Here is a 24443-nt window from a genome sequence, read left to right on the forward strand (position 1 = left end):
CCCCGGGCCGAGGGGGCGTGGCCGTGGGTGGGGACTGTGGGCGGGCTGCCTGCCCCCTGCCCCATCGGAGGGAGCTGTAGCCCGACGCCGCGCTGCTCATTGGCTGTGGCCGGGGCAGGTGCGTCCTCAGCCAATCAGCAGCGCCAGGGGCGGAGCCCTCGGGGCTCACCTGGCGGTCCGCGGAGCTGTCGGCCTCAGTGGCCGTCTGGAAGCCGCAGAGATACCTGTGAGTCTACGGAAGTCGTGTTCGACTGCGTAGCCCGGCCCAGCCCGGCCCAGCCCGATCCTACCTGACCCCGCTCGCAACCCGCCTGGCCCGCCATGGGCGCTCTGCGCCAGCAACCTTTTCGCGCTCTTGCTGCTGCTGCAGGTACGTCTGTTCCCCTCGCGATTGAGGGGACACCTTCCAGTCCCATCCTCCCCGCTCCTCGACCCTGCGTCCCCTCCTCTCCATCCCGTCGTTCTCTCCCTCCGCACCCCCCCCACCTTTCCGAGAAAGTTTGGGTCCCAAGCGGCGGAACGGCCTGGAAGCTGGCTAGGCACCTCAGGGCTGGGGGGCCGAGGCGGGAGTGGGAGGGGGTGAGGGGAGCGCGGCTCTTGCCCGCCTCCTCCCGCAAATATCCGAGGTGCGGGGCGCGCCAAGCTGCAGGCCCCGGGGACTCCAGGTGCAGGGGTACGCATGGGGCTTGGGACGGGACCTTGCAGTGGGGCATGGAGCAGGGTGGGGCTCGGGATACGGAAACGGGGGAGCCGCGGTGCGAGTGAGGGAGAAGCCAGGGGTAGTGGGGCCAGTCCGCAGAGGTAAGGAAGGGGAGGTCAATAAAAAATCACCTCCTGTGTGGAAGAAAAGGGAGTCCATTAGGAGTGCGGTGCCCCCGGGATAAAGAGAGTGGGGTCAGCAGGGCTTGTTGGGGGCGCCTCTTGTATGAGAACCTAGACTTAGGATGTGGCGGCGTTCCCGGTGTGAGGAAGGTGGTGGGGTCGGGGAGAGTCAGTGATATTAAAAAGCAAAAGACACAGGAAGGAAAGGGGGGCCAGGTACTGGGGAGGGACGGGAGCAGCCCCCCTTTCCTGGGAGTTCCTGGGGACTCGAGGTGGGAGAGGATGACGCCGCACAGTCATCAGGTGGGAGGTGACCTCGCACAGTCCCGACGCCGCGAGCGAGGGAGGCGCGGCGCTGGTGGGTTTCGGTGTGGGCAGGAGGGGACCCCTCCAAGTAACCTGCGTTCCTTACCTCCCCTCCCCGCCCCCAGGTCTCGTCGTGGCTCTGCGCGGAGCCGGAGCCCTGCCGCCCTGGCTTTGGTGCAGAGAGCTACACACGTTCACCGTGCCCCGGCCGACACCTGGAGAGAGGGCCGCTTCCTGGGCAGAGGTGGGGGCGCGCCTGACCGTGACTGAGCACTGTGGATGAGGGGGAAGCCCCGTCTGGTTAACGACGTTATAAAGGGAGTGGGGGGCACTTATTAGAGACCTTCAGTGGGTCTCCTACTGTCCCCGACAACTTTATTTAATTTCACCCACTCACCGGGAGGGAAGGTGGGGGGATTCCTGCTTTACCGTCGGGCAAGCAGGTCAGGGCTCCGAGAAGGACGAGTCCCTCAGAGTCAGCAGAGCTGGACTTGGAGCTGGGGTTGGACTCCCACACACAGTTCTGCACCATCTCGGGATGACTGAGGAGCCCTCTCTTGGTTACAGGGCTGTAGCTTTTGCTCATAGAGATGAAAACATTTCCATACAGGTACCCTCAAGGAATAATGGTTTTTTGAAAAAAGCTTGGTAGCTCTGACTTAGGATGAAAACGCCCACAAAAAGCGCCAACGTACCCTCTAGGCCTTATCGCTGTGATAACCGGGATTCTTTGCTTTGTTCCACTTAGCCGTTGCCCAGCGGTGGGAGCAAGGGAAGGGTTGGTTTCTTTTCTAGTTTCACTGATTCCCGGGTGCTTGTTTGTTGTCAAACAACTTTCTCCTATCTCATGGTTTTAGTTGATTGGGGGAGTATCCTAATAAAGGAAACACTTTTTAGAAAGAGGACCCACCCACATTTCCCCTGAGGCATGCACTGTGTTAATTCTTCCAGTCTTTGACCGCGTGAAAAATCTGCAGCAACCCTAAATTTCCTTTGGACTTTGGAAGTTGTCCCAACAGTGGGCGGCATTTTTCCCCAGAGAGACTGCGGCTCGATTGATTAAACATATTTGCTTTTTCTGAGCCCCATCTGTGTTGTGTGGAGCTTTCTGTTGGGTAAGAAAGCAAGTGTTGTCTCCTAATGTTGTGGTGAATTGACCAGTCTCTACTCTCTGTGCTTCCCTGTGCTGGGCAAGGGGAGTGAGTTGAGAAGTTGCAGGGATAGGGTCACTCCAACCTTCGTCTCAGAATTTCACATTCTAGCAGGTTCCTGAGAATGTCCTAAGACCCCCTTAGGACATTGGGACATGGGCAATTAGGTGCCAAAGGGTGTGGGTGGCCTGGAATATTTTGGTGGACTCAGTGGGCAAGGAAGACTGGCTTCTGGGAGGAGGCAAATTTCACCTAGCTTGAAGAGTGGGGCAGGTGTCTGTGTGTAGGAGGTGTCCTGACACAGGTGCTGCTCTGTTTTCCTGCACTAAGGCAATTGAGCACTTTTGGTAGCCCCAAGGGTGGGTTGTTCTGGTTTTTATCCCCCCACCTCCCAAACTCAGTTTCTGGCCAATAATAACATTATATGTTAATAATTATTATAGTTATTAACAGCAGCTCCTGTTATTTGCTTTTGAACCACACTCTGGGGCAAGCACTTCACATTTTATCTCATTTAATCTTCACAACAGCCTTCTGAGGGAACAGCACTACTGTTTCTATTTTGCAGAAACTGAAGCACAGAGACATTTAGAAATCTGCTCAAGGAGCCATAGCTGGGCTTTCTCCTGTTCTTGCTCTCGTCAGTCGTCTCAAACAAAGGAAGGTGTTTGGGGGAATCTGTCTGTTGTGAATAGATTATGTCCTCTGTGTGTGCCCTGGAGATGAGCGGTGCTGATGGGTGGGACCCCTGAGAGGAGATGGTGGTGATGGAGATGGATCAGCCCAGGTGGGAGGCTTCTGTGGGAGAGGTGGCTCCAGCCAGTACTTCACAGGCTTTTTGTGTGGCTGGTTCCTGTTCCCTTTATGGCCACAGACCCCACTTCCACTCAACAGATTTCCTGATGTTTAACATTATTTTTGGCCCACCTGGGCCGTAGAGTCTCCTTGTTGAATTATCCAAGGATGGAAGTGTCTTTTGGTAAAATCACAAAATTGACCTTAGGAACTGGCTTGCTTATTTAAAAAGGCAGCCAGGATTTGGGAAAGTGGGCTTGCTTTTGTTAGACATTCCAGGGAAATGGAGGGATGAGACATTAGCATCAGGTTTTAACACTAGCTTTGTGGAGAATTTGCTGCTTGGGAGCTGGAAAATATGGAACCTGTCATTATTTTACTCCATGGGTGACGGTAAAGTGTTGGTTTTGACCGAATTTAGGGGTCCTCAGGGTGGTTTGCTGGGGTCGTTCCTGTGCCCTACGAGATGGCTGACCCCACCATCTCAGTCTTATTTTATTCCACTGGTTTCTCTCCAGGTTTTAGAATGGAGACCATTTTAAAAAGTCAACTATAAATGAGTTATTCAGAGCTTCTGATTATGTTTGTTCCTTTTTCTTAGCACTCTGGTTTGAGAAACTAAGCTTATTAAGTTTGGGATCTTAAAGCCGTTAGCCTGGTTAACACAGCTTTAAGTTGAATGGGAGTGGGGGAACTGAACACAAGAAAAGCAGGCAGGCTTATGACCCCATGGTTTCCTTGCTTTGTTTCCTCTACAATCTCTACAATCTGGCTGCTTGATGAGTTGATCTAACTCACAGGCACCCATCTGTGTGGATTAAATACACCCATTTCCCCTCCTTTCTAAACGATGTGCTGAAAGGTGGTAGAAACAGTATCCAAGGCCTCCAATTAAATAAATTGGGCTTAAAAAACAAATACAGAAACCTGTTTGGGGATCACCTTACATCATCCACCATCAAACTCTTAAACGTCACTTCCTCAGTTACTCATGTCTGTGACAGAGGTTGAGGCAGACCTTACTAGGAAAGGAGACTCACTGGCTGCCCTTCTGCCCCTGCCTTTGTGGCTCACCGAGAGCGGAGGTGGAAAAGTCCTGGTCCCGGGCTCTGCAAGGCCATTTAAGGAAACCTGGATGCAGCTCCTTCCCCGTGGGGCCTGCTGGACCTGCCCACCTTTCTTTGCCAGGTGGCTATGGAAATCCCTGTTTGCTCTCCGGGGCTTTTCATTGGGTGATACTTTTTCTTCTTGAAATGCTCACCTTGGTGTCTGTTTCACGTTGCCTTCCAAGCATAGCCCCAGACAAGCCAGACGCTGAAGCAATCGGCTCTCACATCTCCCAGAAGCTGCCAAAACCCTAAAATCCCCAAGAGGCAGCGGTCACAATTCAGACTCAGCCTTTCTGGGTTTCTACTCTGCCTTAACCCCCATCTCTCTGGACATTAGGCTTTCTAGGAGGTGGGAATGAAATCAGTAAGACTGGTTAGTATAGTTCAGTGAGCAATAAGGAAATGAAAGATCCAGATTTGACTTTCAGCTACTAGCTACATGACCTTGGGCAAGTCACTTTATTTCTCTGTGCCTTAGTTACCCCATCTATAAAATGGGAGAATAATAATATTTATGGGCCTGTGAGAATTAAATGTGCATGTTCATTCATTTATTCAACAAACATGGGTGCCTATTTTGCACAAGTGCTGGGCCTAGACCCCGGGATACAGTAATGAATGAAGGAGATACAGATTGAACAGAGATGCAAATGAGAACATGTATAAAGAAAGATGAGAAGTCATTAAATGGTGGCTAATGTTTTTCAGGGCTATAGTTGCCACTCAAATATTATTTTGAACAAATGAAGGAGTGGGTGGATAAATATTCCCTACCCCTCAGACCTTGGCTTTAGTTTTTTGCCCTCAAAACTCTGGCCCGGGGCCAGCCCTTGAGGTTGACTGCAAATGGGCACTGAAGAGTTTGGTCTTTTAGAACTTTCTAATATGCTGGTGTGGGCTGCATGCCCAGTTGCTCTTGCAGCCGAGCTCATGGTGCTAAGTAAGTATCCTGGGGATACTGTATACTGAGTGCTTTCCTCTGAAAGCTGCAGAGGGCAGAGAAGGGAGACCTCAAACCCGAATCAGAATGGAAGGGAAGGGGCTGTTAGTAATTTTTAAGTGTTTTTCTGTTTTAGTCAATTAAAAAAAAAAATCGTGGTGGCGCCTTTTTCTCTTTTTCTTCCTTCTTTTCTTTCCCTTCCCTTACTTTTTTTTTTTTTTTTTTGGTTGTTAATTTTAAATTCCCCTTTTATATACCCAGCTTGTGCTTGCTACTGTTACGAGGGCTTTCTGCACCTGTCTGCACTTTTTCCTTCCCTTCTCCTTCCTCTCCTTTATCTTCCAATCCCCACTTCCCTTCAAGGCCCTGGTGGCAAATTCCCCAGATTTAGAAGATTCTTGAGTCAAGATGCCTAAATTTAAATCCAGGTAATGCCGCTTGCTAATTGAGCCTTTGTTTCCCCATCTAAAAAATGGACATAATAGTACCCATTTCATAGGGTGATATGTGTCAAGTGCTCAATGAATATTAAATATTAGCTCCCATAGTTAGCAGGACCACCCCCAGCCCCCCATCCCAGGGTATTTGGAGCTTTCTGTTTGCTACTCTCCTGTGTTTTACCTTTGGTTCAAATGTTTCCTTGAGCTCCCTCCCACCCAGCAAACCAGCAAAACCAGTTTCCTCACACTCTGGTTCTGTGTTAAGCAAACACTGCTCTGCAGTGACTCCACCAGAGAGAGTGCTTTTGTTAGCAAAGGAAATTCTGTGGTGTTTTCTTGCTTGCCACCGTGTAGGCAGCTTGGGGTGGGATGAAGGGGGTTTCCCTGTGGGGCGGGAAAGGGGGACCTGCTCAGGAATAGCATTTAGAATTGTGGGAAGAGTGGGGCCAGGAGCAGCTGGGGGTGGGGAAGCAGGATGGCCCTTTATAAAAAATGTTTCATAACACAGATACCCAAGGATACCTCCCTGTTCTTCCGGTGCCAAAAGTGCCGGGTCTCAGCCCGTGAGACCACGGTTTGCCCACATGGCTGAGCATCAAATCACCGGGGGCACTTCTAAAACATTTTCTACTGCAAATCCACTGAGCTAGGATCTCTTGAGGGTGGGGCTCTAGACTCAGCATTTTTAAAAGCTCCCCGGGTATCTGCCTGACCCATTGCCCTGGACAGCCCCAGGGGCTAGGTCCCAAATGTTTGATGAGTAAATATCTGGTGCCAGCCAGGGTGTGCAGCATCTGGTTGACCAGCCTCGAGGCCATGGATCGGAGGGCACCCTCAGTCAGGGAGGGATGAGGCTGGGCCTCACTCTGCCTTGCCAGCCAGTGAACGAGAGCTCTGCGGGTGCGAAGTGGAGTGGACAGGGGTGGGAGCAGCAGGAGCCCAGAGAATTAATGAGTGCACAAACCTCTCCCTCATGTGTGCCCTGTGTTGGGGGTGCCAACTTGCCTTAAGGCCCAGCCCCTGCCCTCAGATAGATTCCAGAAAATCACTAGGAGACAACTCCTAAGTGGGTAATTTCAGTACAGTCTAAGAATGCTGCCAGGGTAGGAAAATGTTCACAGGGTGCAAAGAGCAGCCAGCTTGGGCCAGGCTACCTCAGGGCCTTGGTTGGGCCTTGGGTCTTGGGCCTTGGTCTACAGACAGTGGTAATGGAGAGTTTTCTCTTTTAATTCTTTTAGTAGGCAAATCTTAACTTGCCTATTTTTTTAATTACATTTTTGCATGTATACATATACATATGTGTGTGCGCGTGTGTCATAGAGTGAAAAGTTTTCTTTCTATCCATGTCCACTGTTCTCCCAATGCACAGGTAACTGGTTCCTCATAGGTAACTAACTTTTATTAGTCTTTTCTGTATCCTTATGGTGATACAAAAATAGCCTTATTTCTCTAGGCAAATGTAAATTTAATAATATATGGTGTTTTTATACAAAAAAGAGCATATGGTAACACTGTATCTTGCTTTTCTCCCAACAATCTGAGAATTCTCTATATATTGGTAAAAAAAAAATAACTTCCACATTTCTTTTGTTTTTATAGCTACATGGTATGGATGTAGCATATTTGCCAGCCTCTGATGGATGGACACTGGGTGTGTGCTGTGGGGAATAGTCTAGTACATTTATCCTTTTGCACCTGGTCTGGTATATCTAGAAGATGCATTTCCAGAGGTGGGCCTGCCAGGTCAGATATCTACATTTGTAATTTTGACAGATATTGCCAAATTGCTCTCTACAGGGACTGTATCAGTTTTTACCCCCACTGGGATCTTGAGACAGCCAATTTCCCACTGTCCTAGTGGAGGTTTTAAGCAGGAGATTGGGAGAAGTGTTGTGTGCCTGCCTCTCTGAAGACAAAACAGTTTTGATTTGGGGGATGATGTCAAGGTTTCCAGCACCTAAGTAGTTCTAAGGCAGAAGTGTTTCTAGCAGTTTCTAGAATGCTTTGCCCCAACACTGGGAATAGAGGAGAAAGATGAGCAAGTTATGGGAAGAAAATTGAGTTCTTGGTTAGAGATGTGTTGAGTTGAACATCTGAAGGACTCAGAGATGGAGTCCTCAGAGCCATGTGGGGATTTCAGGTCTGGAGCTTGGAAGAGCATTAGGCACCAGTTTAAATATGAATTTATATAGGACAGGGGTCTTTTTCCCTCACTCTTATATCAGCATATTCAGAGATTTTTCAGGAATCCCACAAACTGGAGGATGAAAATGATAGAAGGGTTATGCTAAGAGCATTTATTTGGAGGTGGCCAACAAATGAAAATTCAAATATTTGTATCTAGTGAGTATTTGGGAGTGAGCTCATCCAAGGATTTTGCAAACTTGACAGTTCAGTTAGTTGTCACAGTGGCCCAAGGTCATTAGCCAGCACTCTAGAAGAGGACACTGAGGCTTGGTGAGTTTGGACACCCTGCCAGGAAGTGGCAGAGCTGGGGCTACAGCCCGGGACTTTACATCTTCCAAAAAGCGGGTCCTTATCCACTCCCCTCTACTGCCTTGTGGCCAATCTCAGCATCTCCAGTGGAATCTGATTCACTTCTAGGGGAAAGGAATTCCCTCCTTCCTCTTGCGTCTTTCTAATTTTAGCTGTGATGCTGGAATTCAGCCTCTTTTACCTTTGAAAAGACAATTGTTTATGGACGATTTTCTTTTTGACCTTGGACGATTTTCTTTTTGACCTTCACTTCCAAATAAATGCCCCTTTTTTATTTTTTTCTTTTAACTTGCTGGATCCTTGAAAACCTGATTATATTAGCATCCAAGGTTGGGGGTTAAAACTGTCTTATACAAACTCATGTTTCTACTGGGACTTCCTCAAGGTGCTTGAGCTGGGTAGAGATCTGGTGGGGATGTCTCTCCTAAAAGGGGGAAGACACGCCCACATCTGTCCCTGTGAGCTCAGATATTACTGCTGGGACCTGATGGGGCCTCCCTGAAAGGATTGAACCTGTTACCTGTGAGCAAGATCATAAAACAGCCAGCATAGGACCCTGTGGGAAAATTGGCCAAGGCCTAGATAATAATTAGCTGGCTTTGTAATTAGGGGAGGGCTTGAAATAAGTTGAAAGCCTTTCAGATATTTATCTTACTTGGGCAAGTTCAAGGCTAAGAGGAACACCTGTTTCTGTGGCTGAGCATTTCAACAGGCTGATAAACCTTCTCCACTCCCAGAAGTGTTTTCTCCAAAGAGAATTTTTAGAGTGTTTTCGTCTCGATTGTTGCAACAGCCTTCTTTCTGGTCTCCCTGCGTCCCTTGCTCTCTCTCCCAACACAGTCTCCTCTCCACGCAGCAGTCAGAGTGACGGTTTTAAAAATGTAAGTCAGAAAATATCACTCCTATTCAAAATCTTCTCAGAACCCACTGGTGGTTCCCCATTTCACACAGAATGAAGAGGAATAAAAAGCCAAAGTCCTTTTCTATGACTCACAAGGATTCCATCATCTACCCACCCATGCTCCCACCCCTCCTACTTCTTGTCCTCATTTCTGCTGACTCTCTCCAGCCATGTTGCCTCCTGGCTGTACCTAGAACACAGTGGCATACTTCCACCTCGGGGCCTTGTGCTGACTGTCCGCTCTGCCTGTAATTCTTTTCCCTTGATGTCTGCACACTCACTTTGTTTATTTTCTTCAAGTCTTTTCTCATATCTCATGCTCTCCCCCACTACTCCCCTCCCCCTTCTTTGCATTGTTTTTCTCTCTAGCACTTTTCACCAACTAACATGCTATGCACATCACTCATTTCTCCAATTCACGGTCTGACTCCTTCCACTAGAACGTAAACTCTAGTGAAAAATCCCTGCCCTTGTGAAGCTTCTATTCTACTTGGAGGAGACAGGTAGAGGCCAGGAATTTTTGTTTTATTCACAACTGTATAGTATCTAGAACTGGCACATGGAAGGTGTTCAATAAGTATTTGTCATATGAATGAATGAAAGAGGTTTCTGCATGTCTTATGCACTTCTATTCATACATTTTGCTTTTGGAGGATATTCCACTGTGGGTAATTTTTTTTTTTTTTTTTTTTTTTTAAAGAGAAGATGGGGCTTGTTTGGTATGAGCCATAGAAAGGACACAGGGAGGGGCTATTCTCAGGGCATGTGCCTCTGCTTGGATCTCCCCAATTTCTCTGAGCCCTGCACACCCCTGGTGTAACCTTACCTAATTGTCTTGTCACGAAACAGCTTGCAGGCTAAAGTCTAAAGGTCAGATGAGCCATTTTTGCCCCACACTTCTTGGTGTAAGGAAGCACCAGATCAAAATCTGAACAGGATACCTGAGCCAGCCAGGGCCATCTGTTTGGTTTTCTATTGTCTGGCTAACACCTTCCTTGAGTAAAGATCCCAGATACACCCAACACCTTCCACCCAGGTATTGCCAGCATCCTTCAGGCTCATTAATTGTTCAAGACCTGGTGTCCATTCTTCCATCTCTTGGCAATGCACAGGAGCCTGGAAGGAGCTTGTTGAGAGAGACAAAAACTCAAAGACAAAAATTTAAGGCTAACTTTTGAGCTCTTGGCTAAGATTAAAAAAAAACAACAACAGAAAACAACTCTTGGCTTTAAAATCCATCTGATCAATAGAATATTCATTAAAAGAGCACTATGGGACAATAGCTTGTAAACCTTTATGTAAGACATATACACACCGCCTTCAGGGAGATAATTACCAAACGGGTAGGGTTGCCAGATTTAGCAAATAAAGATATAGGATGCCCAGTTAGATTTGAATTTCAGGTAAACAATGACTAATTTTTTTAGTATAAGTATGTCTCATGCAATATTACTAAAAAAAATTCTGTATTTTTATATTTTTATTGTAAACAACCGTGTACTGATTTGTACCTATTATGGGTTGAGCTTTTTTCCCTCTGTTATCTCTCTCCTTTAAACCTCACAACCACCTTGGGAGAAGTGACAGTTGGGAACACGACAGGCTGAGAAAGATGGCACAGGTCATGCAGGCAGGAAGTGGTAGGGCCTGGCCTGAAGTTCCAGTGGGTGTGGACTCCAAAGTCTGTGCTCTTTACATCAGGAAAAGGAGATTAACAAGAAGTTTGTGACCAGCCAGGTTAAAGGGATGTGTCACAGGGGAGAGAAGTCCCTCTGGGTGCCATTCACTGAACAAATTTACATTAAGCACCTGCCAACCACTGTGCATTGGGGATGTGGCAGGGGACAAAAGACAAAAATCCTTGCCCTTGTGAAGCTTCTCTCCTCATTGGAGGAAACAGATGGAGACAGTCATCTATGGAGGAGGAAGAACACAGCAGGACGGGTGATAGGAACTAGGTGTGTTGTGGGGAGACTTTGGGGGAAGTCACCTCTAAGAAAAATGACATTTGAGTAAAGATCTGTAGAAGTTAGGTGCCCAAAAGCTGTTTGAGTTGTTGCACATTGTCTTTAGGGGACTGAACTTGCCATACCCTTGTGCCATTTAAAAAGACTGTCCACTGGGCAGGCATTTTTCTGGAGGAATAATCCCGAAGGCTAATTGTAGCACCTGTTTTTTAAAGGGTATCGTATTCAAACCAAGATCTAATGCTCTTTCCAAGCCACCCCGCCCCTTGGCGTGTTGCCCAAGGGGAATATGGCTCTAGTCTAGTTGTTTTCTTAACCTCCACAGGGCAGAGGGATGAGATCATCCTAAACAGGCACCAAGACCTCTCAGGCAGAGAGTTTTCCACCCCCCCCCCCCTTTAGTACCCTATACCATTATCCTAGGACCTGCTAGTTAGAATGAAAGTCTGGGCCCAGTATGAGGATTTTCAGACTGCCGACTTCTTCCCCACTAATTCTTCATCAAAAATTCTGCTGACTTCCTCCCCACTAATTCTTCATCACAATTGTGTGGGAGTGCTTGAAAAGGGAGCTAGATGGCCAGCTTGTTTGTGGGAAAGTTGTGGCTTTCCTGTAGAAAGTTCACCCCTTGAGTCAGCGGTAGGACGATACCTGGGCACTTATCTACAGGTGTGGCGAGGCCCTGAGTCGACATTGAGAGGCCTCCTTGGAGAGGTTTTTATCTCAGAGGCTGAGTCAGCTCTGACATCATCCTCTGGTGGTAACAGGTGCTTTAGGTGCCCGCCCTTACTCAGAACTCCCCAGAGGAACTGGCCCTAGATCTGTTCACTCCTCAGCAGGGAGCTGGTGATTTGGAGAAATGACTGGGTTCCACAGCTGCTGAGAGAAGTTCATGTGGCTAGTTTCGTTACCACGCCAACTCCCGAGCTTGTAATCATGACTAAACTTTCTGGAGAAATTAGGATTTGTGGGTGTATTTCCTCAATTCTGCTTTTAAAAAAGAGATCCTCGGTTGTCTTCTATCCCTTTGCTGATAGGTGTTTCAGAGCTTGCCATTGAAATCTTTGGTTTTAAAACTTCTATGTAAATTATGCTGATTCTTCTTTAGACTTTGGAATTTATTTCCGGTTTCTCCGTCTCTGTCTCTCTCTCGCTCTTTTTTTCCTCCTTCCTGCTGAAACTCTCACCTGAATTGTGGGAGTATTTAAGACTTTGGGAATTAAATTCCTAGGAGGCTTTTGAACCTAGGAAACCACACACCACTTAGCAGGTGTGAGGTTTTTCTCCTGGTTTCAACAGAGATTTGATGTCAAGGTTGTGACTTGAATCCTCTGCATTCATTTCTCTTTTAACTGTAAAATGAATGAATGGGTCCCTCGGGGAGTGAAGGTGAACTGGGGAGGGTGGCTGAGAAGCAGGATTGCCTGGGCTCAAATCCTGGCTCTCCTCGCTTGCTGTATCACCTTGGCCAAGTTACTTAACCTTCCTGGGCCTTGGCTCCGTCATCTGTAGAAAGGAGATAACCACAGTTCCTACCTCATAGGGCTGTGATGAGGAGTCAATGCACTAACACATGTAAAGTACTTTCAGTGTTTGGCACTTAGCAAACACTCTTAAGCATTTAGATATTATTAATAACTAAACTGATAATTTAGCTTCAGCTTTAGCATTGTCAAAGGGGTGGAAAAAAACTTGTAAAATGCTAAAGCCGGCAGAAACCAGAGAGAAGGATTAAGATGAGGAAGAGCTTCATCCCCTTCTCCTGCTGCTCCTTGAGCACCCCAAATCCAAGACATTTGTCTTGACCCAGTACCCATTCAAGTGACATCACTTGTCCACATGTCCAGAGGGGCAACTTCACGTGCCACCACCAGGCAGGTGATCTACACTAACTGATAGTTACAACCTATTTGGTTGAACCATCCTGTGACGTTGAGTCTAATATTAGACTCAGAGGTAAAAATGGAAGCTCAGAGAAAAGTAGTGACTTGTCCAAGGCCACAAAGCTGGAGAGTGACAGACAGGGATTCAAACCCAGGTCTGCTGACCCCAAAGTTTCTGCTACCACCTATGAACCTGTACCTGGCTGGTGCTTTTCTGTGAACTCCCAATGTCCAGACCCCCCTCATAACATCATTTTATGTTTTCTTACAGTGTTCCTTGAATTAGGAATACAGAGTTATTATTTCTCACCTTCCCCTTATTTTACACAAAAGGTAGCATATTATATTCTCTATTTCACACCTTGTTTTCCTCACTTAATATATACTGGAGATTGGAGATTGTCCTCCTCATTTTAAACCTGCTGTACAGTATTCTATTGCACAGCCAGCCCCCTATTGATGGACACTTGGGGCATATCTGCTCTTTTATCACAAACAACGTCAAGGGCATTTTAGATGCCGTGAGCAGACTGACCTACAGATACGGAGGTCTCCATGGCCCAAGGATGGTTACCTATTGCAGGGGACAGATTCTCCCTGCCACCAGTCCTGGGTGTTGGAGAGACATTGGGTTTCAAGATTGGCTGATGATGCATGACATAGGGTCTGGACTGACACACAGCTGCCTTTGCTACTGGCCTTTTTAGAAAGCCAAGAGTGAATTAATTTTTTAAATGCTTGTAAAGGGTATCTTGTGGCTCCTTGGGAACTGGGATAAAAGGAAATAGGGCAGAAAATGCAACAGGAGGGAGTACGGTAAGACTCCTGAGATTGATCTGAAGCACTGGAAACATTTTTCTGATTTCTGAGAGCCCCTTTCCCAACTCTGATGCTACAAACACTTATGAGCACGCCAGGGTCATCTGGTCCACCCCACTCAAGCCCTTGCTGCTGCAGCCCTGTTCCAGAGAGTGAATTCCAAGGTCTCTGTAACCCTTATAGACCTTCCCTTTGGGGAAGGTTCGGAGTTACTTAACACTAAACTCACAGACAAAGGGTACGTTTTTAAAAATCCATTCGTTGGGGGCAGAATTAGAAGAGACCTTAAAAATCATTGAGTTTCTCATGAAGAGGCAGGTTCAGGGAGGTTAGGTAACTGGGCCAGAGTCACACAGGACTAAAATATTAACGTTGTTAAATAATAACTATAACGTTCATTCTATTACTCTTATTGATTTGAGTACTCAACTGTCCATGTGTGATATTTTTTATTCTTTGCACCAACCTTTGAGGTAGGTGTTACGGTAGTTCCATTTTCAGATAATAAAACGGAAACTTCTAGAGGTTATTAACTAACCCAGGGTCACACAACTAATGGAGCTGGGCTGAAAAAGGCATTTCTCACGTCCTGGCCTGCTCTCTGCCCTCCCTGGGCTCAGCAGCTCGGGGCCAGTGTGCTAATCCATTTGCTCCCTAGAGGTCCACCCAAGCAGCCACGGAAGTCCTTTACCAGATTTAACCCTTTGGGTAAATGAGCCTTCAAGATCCTGGCTCCTCCTTTGAAAACCCAGAACAAAGGGGATATTACAGGCCCCCCTTGGGCTCCATTTTAAATCTGAATGGTAGGACTGTGTTGGCAAGGAGATTGGAGTTTGCAAGCAGCTTTTCAGATTTTAAAAATTACTTAATAATAATAATGGGATTTGGGTTATGTTAAGAAATCCAGGTTCCTGTTCTGTTAGAGGTACACCCTGATATTTACAGATGGAAGTATGTGCACGTGTCTGGGATGGGCAAGCAGATGGGGATATAGATGAAATAACATGGGTCGAGAGTGGTATTATTGGAGTAGGGTTGAGGGTATATGGGGTGGTTTATTTTACTATTTTCATTCACTTTGGATATTTTGAAATTCTCCATTATAAAGCTTAAGTAAAACCTGAATCATGACCAGCAATAGAAATTTTGAACAGTACAGAAGTGTTTAGAGTAAAAAGTGAAGGCCCATCTGTGATGCCCCCACTCTCCAGATACCTCCCCCTTAGGGAACAAATGTGAACATTTTTCTATGCATTTACAGACCACATGTGTCCATACTTGTGAGTTTTTTTAATTGGAGTTTTCCACAAATAGAAAAAGGAATGTTCTCTAAGATGTACTGCCTGCTCACCCCACCCCTTTATAATATGCCCTGGAAAATTTTCATGTCAGTGCCTGGCACTCTTCCCTCATTCTCTTGATCTGGAGGAAGGTGTTGTTAGTATCATGGACCACTACAAACACCCCAAAGCCCACTGAGTTCTCCCCAGCACGGTATTTGAGTGCCTACTGTGTGCTCTGCCTCATGCACGAGCCTTTCCTGACTGGAGGGCTTTGGAGATCAATCCAGAAGTGGTGGAAAACACTGAGATGCCAAGTTATCAGACAACGGGCACATTCAGAATCAAGGTGGGGCGAGGCCTGTGTGGGCTGGAGCAGCTGGCGAAGTTTTGAAGAAGTTTTCACAGGGGGAGCCAGGGGAGCCAGGCCTGGGGCGTTGGGTGGCATCTGAGCAGGAAGATGGGGGGAGGCGGCTGTTGTTGGCTGAGGGCTCAGCTATAAGCCAAGGCTGGGGCAGAGGGACCTCCCATGCAGATTCTGGGGGCCAGGAATGCAACAAAAGGGATGCTTGGATGGTGACTCAGGTGGCTGAGGTGAAACTGAGCTCCCTGCCCTGGAGTCACACTGGGAGGGTGGGGGGCTGTGAGAAAACTCCCCTTGGCCATTCCTGAGGCTGATAGTGTAATGTGGCCTCAGGCTGGCTGGGTGGGGCCCTGCTGGCAGGAGCTCAAGCAAGCTGGGAGAACCTGGAGAACTAGAGGGACAGGTTGTTCTCCTCCTCTTCCTCCTCCTCTCTCTGCCTTGGGTGCCAAGTCAGGCTTTGCTGGGGGACTGTGCCATAGAGGGAGGGAGCGGCTGCACCTTCCTCACGGCCCTCAGAAGCCAGCGTGGTTTGTCCTGGTGTATCAGCCCCAACTGGCTATCCCACAGCCATCCCAAACACTTATCCAAAATTCACATTTTTCCTCTTTCCCCACCCTTGCTTCTAGGTGTCCATCTCAGCAGATGGTTCCAACCATCTATCATCCATCATTCATTCATTCATTCATTCAGCCTATAGTTAGTGATCTATATGCCAAGCACTGTTCTGGGGCTGAGAATACAGCAGAGAGCCAGATTCTCCTGCCCTTAGTAGAGTTTGTATTCTAGTGTGGTTAGGGGAACAGACAATACATATGATAAACGTGTAAAACATTCAGGGTATGGGCGGTGACAGTCGTTAATGAATCTGAGTGGGGGGATTGCTTGGAAGCAGTGGGGTGGTCTGAGAAGGCCTTAATTGAAGGGGGACATCTGAGCAAAGACCCAAGAGAGGTGATGAGCAGGCCCCATGGCTATGTAGGGAAGGGCATTCCAGACCCAGGGGAACAGCAAGGGCAGAGGCCTTGAGGCAGAGCACAGCAGGGATGGCTGCAAGAGAGCAAAGAGGCCAGGGTGCATGGATTTGAGTGGGCAGGGGAAGGGGTGACAGCAGAAGGACAGAGAGGGGCTGGCAGCCTGCGTGGTTAAGGCCTCCTAGCTTTCAGTCCAGATGGCTCTCCCCCTCAGCTCAGACCCACTCACTACTTCCTCTTGCCACCTGCCAGTCCCTCCAGCTCTAGTCCTGGCACTGTAGCCTGGTGGTTAATAACATGAACCTTAGCCCCAGACTGCCTGGGTTCTGGAGCACCAAGGCCTGGGGCCCATCTCTGGCTTCTGATCTTCTCTGATCTCTGCACCTCTCTGTGTAGCCAGGCTCTCAGTCCCACTGCTTGACACATTCAACCTCTGCCGTGAGCAGCACTTTCCTGTGATCCCATCTGGCTACCCCATCTTTCAGGGCTGGCCCAGTTAGTACTTCTTCAGGACGCTTTCTCTGATCTGCTCCCAAGGCCCAGCCAGGTCAGGGACCCCACCCATATCCCATCCTCTCCCAGGTTTATCTTGCTGCTATGGGATTCCTGTGTTCTCCTGTTTTCCTGCCAGGCTGTGTGCTCCGTGAAACATCCCCAGCCCCCTGCATGGTGCCTGACATGTAGTTGGTGCTCAGCAATAATCATTTGAAGGGTTTCTCACTGGGGAGGATTTATTAGGCTGCAGGGTCCCCAGGGAAGGGGCTGACTTTATCTCCATCCTTTTGAGACTTTTGGAGCAATGTATAATAAATGGAGAAGAGGAAGCCAGATTCCTAAAACTCCTATTTTTTTTTTTAATCGAATTTTGTTTTTCCTCTTTTAAAAAAAAAAAATTCAGTTGATCTTAGAGATCCCTCTGGCCATCCTTTTAAATCCTAATGGGGAGCTTTAAAAAGTGCCCCCACCAAGGCTATTTTCTTATTAAAGGTAAATCAATTGTAAAAAGCAGCTTAATTTAAAGCATTCAATTCTGCTGCTTTTTACTTCCAGAGGAAATTATGGTGCTTGCTACTACTTTTTTGAGGCTCTGCCTCAGCCAGGCATGGAGCCGAGTACTTCAATTCACTTTAAGCCTATTACACTCACCCAGTGCCAGGCATTCCCACAGGGACCTGGAATTACAGCAGTGAGGAAAATCCCCACCCCCTGCACAGAATTTACCTCTAGTGGGGGTGGGGACCGCACACAGAATAGGCAGATGATGGAGAATGTTAGGGGGTGGTACATGCTAGGGGACTACGTCCACGTAAAGCCCCCAGAGTGGGGTGGTTGTCTCGGGGGGTGGTGTGTGCTTCGGCTTCAGCCACAATCCTCTGACACCTAAGCAAAATCCTGCATCACCGTTGAGGTGGGGAGGGGGAGGGAAATGCAGGGGAGGGGCAAGGGAACTGGACTTAGGTTGTGGGGCCTGGTCGGGGAGGGGAGACCTGCCGGAAGTGGGCATCCGGAAATCCCTCTAATTGAAATGCTGATTAGTTAATCAGCAAATGTTTACCGGCCTTCAGCTTCTTTAATGTTTTAGCCCTGTAATTCTGGGCAACAGTTCTCAGTCCTCATCGTGCTTAAAAAATCACCTGTGTAACTAATTAAAAATGCAGACTGTTGAGTCTGACTTCCCTCCTCTCCCATTCTGACTTATAATAAATATGGGGTGGGGTCCAGGGATCTGTATTTAAAAATAAGCCCATCTTGTGCTGAACTGGTAGTCCCTAGGTCCCTTTAAAAGGAAAAGATAGACCAGAGCAGGGGTTCCCAAATCTGGCTCACCTGGAAAACGTAAATAGTGTAGACTTGAGGGGACTGCCTTCCCAGAGATTGAGTCCAGAGGTCCGAGTTGAACTGGAGGATTTGTTTGGTATTATACACTTATCTGGTAGTTCTTGGTGGGGCTCCAGGGGATCTGTGAACCCATTTGAAGTTGTTCACACATCAACTGGATGTGTATGTGTGTGTGTGCATATGTGAACGTTGCTTAGATTATAGGGCCCACGGCTTGCTTCAGATTTTCTGAGCAGCCTGATGACTCTGAGAGTCCCAAAAAAGGCTTTCAGGGCTCAGTTCGAAATAGGAAAACAGTCCAGGAGGGACCCAATCCCTGGGTCAGCATCAAGACAGAAGTGCGGGTAAATTAAATCCAGGGTTGCAAACTGCTCATGTGTTCTTTGAGAAGTGGGCAAAAGATGCAAGGTGTGTGACAAACAGCAATGACTCTAGCGATGAAGAATCCCAGTGTTTTGGGGGAGGACAGCTTGGATGACCAATGGCCCACTCAGTCTGCACTCCGTCCTTCTGTCCGTCCGTCCATCCATCCATCCAGGCTACTAGAGCAGGGGGGAAGCCCAGATAATGCAGACAACTGGATGATTTAGCAATTTACTTGGTTTTAGATGAGGTGTCATTTATGAGTCTGCAAACACAATTCCCTAATTTACGATCTGCCCAGCCTAACATTTTAATGTGTCCCTAAACCTTGCTGCTGCCCGAGAGAAGCCAGCACGAAATCCAGGCTGAGCAGCAAATAGATCCAACATGGAGATAAGGCACCTGCAGCTTCAGTTTTAGGTTGGGCCAAGGAAGAACTTTAGGGACTTTCCTTGATGTGGACAGGTAGTAAATTTGCTTTTCTATTTTGGGGGTGGTAGCGGTGGCGGTGGTGGGGAGGAATAGGAAGGGTTGTAGTTCATGATTAATCCATGTGGAGTTTGATAACAGATCCAGCAAATGTATAAGACATTTCAGATTCTAAACATACTCCCGAAATTTCCAGAGAGGGCAGTCAAACCTGAGCCTGAGTATTCCTCTAGCTGTCTCTGCTTGTAATTAAGCAGGTTTGCTCCAAGACAGGTAATTTATTTGCTGTTTTTTTTGTTGTTGTTTTTAATATTTCTGGACATGTCAGGACTTTCAGAAATATAACACTTTTTAAGGTTTTTTGTTGTATTCTTATGGGAAAGTTCCTGGTTATAATTTGATCTGATTTTTCTTTATAGTTTGTGCCTGGTTGTTCTCTGCTAATCTTTAATATGTGTCACCTATTGATCCACACTTGGTTTTATATATGTGAGCTCATTTAATTTTCACATCAACCCTATTATTACTGCTAAATTTAGATATGGATGTAAATATAAATGAGAGACGGAGGCTCAGGGAGGTCCCCTTGACTTTTTAGTGGCAGGGCAAGGGAGCCACGACTTGCACCTAACTGCTGGATACACAACTTCCCTTCCTGAGATAAACAAGTCAGGCTTCCAAACTCTCAAGGGGCTGGTACTGGGACAATGGCAACAGAATTTCTTTCAAGGATATCCTGTCTTCTTGTTAAGTCATCTTAGTATCTTGTTAACTTTCCTCCTCATAGGATTATCGTGGAGATAAAAAGGCTGAACAATATAGAGTATCAGGCTCGCAATGGTCACTCAGAAATATTAGCGGTTATTATTACTGATGATTGAAAAATCTAATTGCTATTATGAACATTGGTATCACACTGATATAGTTCTTTCCATATGCCAGGCATTATCCTAAGCATTTACACAGTAACTTATAATTTTTCCAGTCATCCTATGGGTGTGGACCCTAGGCCCCCTTTTTGGATGAGGAAACTGAAGACCAGAGCTTCTGGTTCACTATGATATGGAGATCTACTTCTTAGAAGGACTTAAAGGCCATTTTATCATCTTTATGATGGAACCTGATTAAATGGACTATCTCCACCCCATTCTTGAGCATTATGGTCCAAAAAATGAAAAAATCGGGGTCCCTCAAGATAGAGAGCCTCTTTTCCATGGCGTGAAGACTTCCCAAAACAACATAACCTTTTCAAGCCTCCATTAAGAATTCGTCTCTGCTGGCTTCTCTTTTCGTTCGTTCCCACCTCAATCTAAAGATGGGCAATCTACAGATTGCATCGGTATTGCAGATGGAGATAAATGGGCAAAGGGAAAATAAGGATAAAGTAGAAGATGAGTTTGGGGGAATGTAGAGAAGCCAAATGCTTGCCACAAGGCCCAGTTCCCTGCTTAAAAGCAGATCACAAATTTGAGTTCTACCAGTCAAAACAAAGAGGAAAATGCCAGATTGTGTTTCCTTTTTAAGCTTAAATCCATGCCGTAGAGGGGAAGACATCCTCTTCAGAGAGCTCCTTTCCTCCTTCAATTCTGGCAACACATCTTATACCTAAGAGTTCCCATTTGTATTTGTCTTTATTACACTACTAATGCACGTTTGTTGTGGGGAAGAACATCAGAAAATGTAGATAGCTAGGAAGAGAAAAAGATTTAAATTGCCCAAAATATCACTATCTAGGTATCACCATGGGAAACATCTTGGCATCTATTCTTCTAGAAGTAAGGTCCCTGTAATATATCTTCTGTGTTGTAATAGCAATATAATGTAAATGTACCTGTTGTAGCAATAGTGAGTAATGGTGGAGAGTTTTTTTAGTATATGTCATGACTCAGCTGTCTGCTGCCACAGGGCCTTTGCAAACCCCTGCTCCCTGTGCCTCTTCCTTGTCTCCCTCACTAAGAATGTGAGGCCCTTGAGGGTGGGACTTGGTTTGTTTTGTCCATGGCTATACTTCTAGGGCTCAATACTGCCCAGCACATAGTAGGACCTCAGACATTTGAATGAATGAATGATTATACATAGCTACCTGTCATTTCTGTTTTTATTACAGATATATCAATAACAACTACTGAAATATGCCTTTGTAAATGTTTTATAGATAGATGATAGGTTTTATAGATAGATGATAAACATACATTGGCTGCTTCCTGATTCCAGAAAGGAGTCTTATGGTAACAGGTCTGTAAATTGCACCAGGGGCTGTTAGGTGCTCATAAAAATACCTTCTGCAAATGTAATTCCATTAAATATTTTATCCTGGGCGCCCCACCCTTTAGAGTTCAAAAGATACTATCAGAGTCGCCATAAAGAATATAGCTATCCCTTTTCTCCTACATTTTAAAAACATTTTTTAAAGTGATAATTTTTGAGTAGGCAATACTTGCACATGATTCAAAAATCAAATGTTTAATCAAGTGAAGTGTCCCTCGCACCCCTGCTCCCTATCTGCAGGCACCCCTGGCAAGCCCGCAGCTGCAAAGTATGCTATTCTATGTGGGACCTCTTCAGCTGTCTCCTGGGGGTGGGGGGCATGGATGCAACCATTACTCCAGATGGGCCCAACCGCTCTGCTTGGAGTCATGCGTGCATAGAGGAAGTCCCCCAACGTGCTGCAGCCACTGGTGTTACCTGTCAACATTGTTGAGGGCAACGGGCCGGTAGACCTGACCCGTCTTTGCCTTCACTTCCATGGTGGGAGTGGGCATAAGCTGTGGGAGCTAATGGGGAGTAAAGCGAGGCCTGGTCAAGCGGCCAAGGGGTAGTTTGCTGCAGGAAATCAGGGACACGCCAGGCAGCCATCTCCTGGTCCTCGCCTACCCCCACCTCCCTTTCTCTAATGCACAAATATTTCAGTATATTTCCATTCCCCGGCCCCAGGGAGATGGTCGCTGTAATGGAGCGGCCTGACTGTACCTTAAACCTGGAAACTGGTAACAAGCAGTTTCGGCTATTTAGGGCGGGGACTCTCAGTAGTAGGGCCTCTCATCCCGGGTTGTGTAAATGCCCCACCCTCAGGCAGCACAGATGTCCCTGCTTTCTCAGGCAGAGTCGGCCTGTGGAGCTGCTGTCACTGGCTCTGACCCGAGCAGTTGGCCTCCCTCGGACACCGGCTTTGGTGGGACCACTTTCCCTGCTCTTTTGGACCCGTTGTGTGGTGTATGTAACAAGGCATCATTTGCTGCAATTCTGTTGTGCCTGAGCCTGTGTTCCCATGGAGCACCATGTAGCACTCGCCCCACACCCTGCAAAAGAAAAAAAAAAACAAAACATAAACAATGGTTGCCTCCCCATGGGTAACCATTGTTATTAGTTTCTGTGTATCCTTCCAGAGATTTAAAAAAAATCCCTTTACAAATAAAGACTTCATCCCACTTTTTAAAAAACAAAATGGTGGGATCTTACACACACTGTTGTGCACCTGGCCTTTTTTTTAGGTAACAGCCCCCCATTGGAGAGCTTTCCTCTGTCACTTCCTTGGCCATTACTATGTTCCTCAGAATCGTGACATTTCAGAGTTGGCAGGGATCTTGGAGCCCGGCCTGGCCCAACCCTCCCTTTGGCCTGGATGATCAAAGCTTCCTACCTTCCTACCTGCCTGCTGGCCTGAGAACTTTGTCTACCACCAGCCAGGTGTGCGCTCCAGGGTCCTCTGCTTCCTGACTCGGGCCTGCTTTCCCCCCTCGGACCACCTCCCCACCCCTGCAGCTGGGCTGGGTCTCTTGTATCCCACCCCACCCCCTGGCCCTGAGCAGGATGGATGAGTGACTACATCACCTTCAGGTGGGGAGCCATCAGCCATATTTATTCTGGGCCTATTGTGTGCCCAGCACTGGTCCAGACACGGGGGTACAGCAGAGAGGACAATACCCTGGGCCTTCTGCTGTAATGAGGGGAGATAGGCATGAGCATATAAATAGGTGGTATGAAAATAAAGCAGAGCAATGGAACAGGGAGAGTGACTGAGGGGCCTATTCCAGCTAAGGGTGGGTGAGGCAAGTTCTCACTGCAGAAGCCTGGGTTGTGCCTAGTGGTGGGAAGGAGGACGCCATATGTGGTAAGCTGTAGGAAGAGAATTCCCAGCAGAGGAAACAACAGCAAGCACTTCCCCAACCTCTTGGGAGAGAAGCATGTGCCTTTAATTAGCCCACAAAGATTAATAAGCCATGGACATTTCAAGGAAGGTTCAAAGAGTCTGAGCCGGAATCAAACCTGATTTGCTGAAGGAGGAAGGGGGCCAGCATGGAGGGGCCCAGAGGACAAGGCGGGCCGAGCTTGGAGGGGTAGGCGCAGGCTAGATCTCTTCTCTTCTGAAGAACAGATAAATGGCTCTGCATCAGCTTCCACCGAGATAAAGTGACGCATTCCGGTCCATTTGGCTGAGTCATCCTTTTGGTTAAACAGAACCATTCCCCTCTAATGGAGGTGGCTTGTCTGTGCCTTTTGGCAATGATGTGCTGGAGACCAGAACAATATGTCTGTTCTTCAACGGACATCACTAGCTAAGTGGGAGCTCTTATGTCACAGAGGATTTGGGGTGGTTGGTTGATGGAAATTAGTTCCTTTCCGTGATATCCTATCTGCAGTTCCAGCTAAATCAGACCTTCCTCCAACTGTTTGCTGAGAGTATCTGATTTTCTTTTCTGGCCCTGGAATAGCAGTTAATGTTCACTAAGCTTTTATTCTTTCTGACATTGTGCTGAGGGTTTTACATGGATTAACTTGCTTAATTCTCTTGAGACCAAACGAGGCATCATGTGCCCCAGGTAGTGTAGTTGGAGCTGGGATTTGAACTCCCAGGTCATCTGACCCCTGAGCCTGGGCTCTTAACCATTCAGCACTTGATGTACTGCGGCTCTGAACTAAGGACCCAGGGTCTGAGCTAGTTGTCTTGAAACAATAGTCCTCGCCTTGTTCACCAGCATCAGGTAGACTCGTCGCAGACAGGGTCACTGCCTTTGAGGACTCATCCTCCTCATGCAGTGCCTGGAAGTTGAGTGGGGTTAGGGCTCCATTACTGGCTTCATCATTGGTTGGGTTGAAATGAGATCAAGAGTTCTGAAGCCAGACCTCTAATTTAAGGTTTTGGCAATTGCTGCCCCTCCCCAACCTCTTGGGTCAAAGAAAGATGTCTTGTTAATTAGCTCACAAAGATTATTAAGCCATGGACCATTCAAGGAAAGTTCAATAAATGTTCACTATCTTTCATGCATTATGCATTTATTTTTATGAGAGAACAGCAATAGCCAACATTGACTGAGGGCTTGTGACTTGCCCAGCAGTGGGCTAACCTCCACCTGTGTATATCTCATTTATGCCTCACCACAACTCTGAGGTAGGGACCACAGTCAGTTCTGCTATAAAGTGACATGCACCATGCAAAATCACCCAATTAAAACCTCAGGGCTTATGGGAAAATGGAATTAGTGGCACAATGCTCAAAAACTTCATCAGTGACACATCAAGGAAAAAAGAGGAAACTAATAGAAATGGTGGCAGAAATTAACATGTTAA

The 24443-nt window shown here is 47.1% G+C and overlaps 1 protein-coding gene across 1 annotated transcript in view; it reads left to right on the forward strand.

Moving 5' to 3' along the window:
* The first annotated feature begins 321 nt into the window (after positions 1–321).
* The window catches only part of LOC119518565 (cadherin-1-like), a 78100-nt gene continuing 53978 nt past the window's right edge, over positions 322–24443 (forward strand). Inside the window, exons 1-3 of the mRNA XM_037815788.1 lie at positions 322–370; positions 627–801; positions 1254–1372. Of these exons, the coding sequence (XP_037671716.1) occupies positions 322–370; positions 627–801; positions 1254–1372 (343 nt within the window). The remainder of the gene's footprint in view (positions 371–626; positions 802–1253; positions 1373–24443) is intronic.

Source organism: Choloepus didactylus, chromosome 22, assembly GCF_015220235.1.
Source record: "Choloepus didactylus isolate mChoDid1 chromosome 22, mChoDid1.pri, whole genome shotgun sequence".
Lineage (NCBI taxonomy): Eukaryota > Metazoa > Chordata > Mammalia > Pilosa > Megalonychidae > Choloepus > Choloepus didactylus.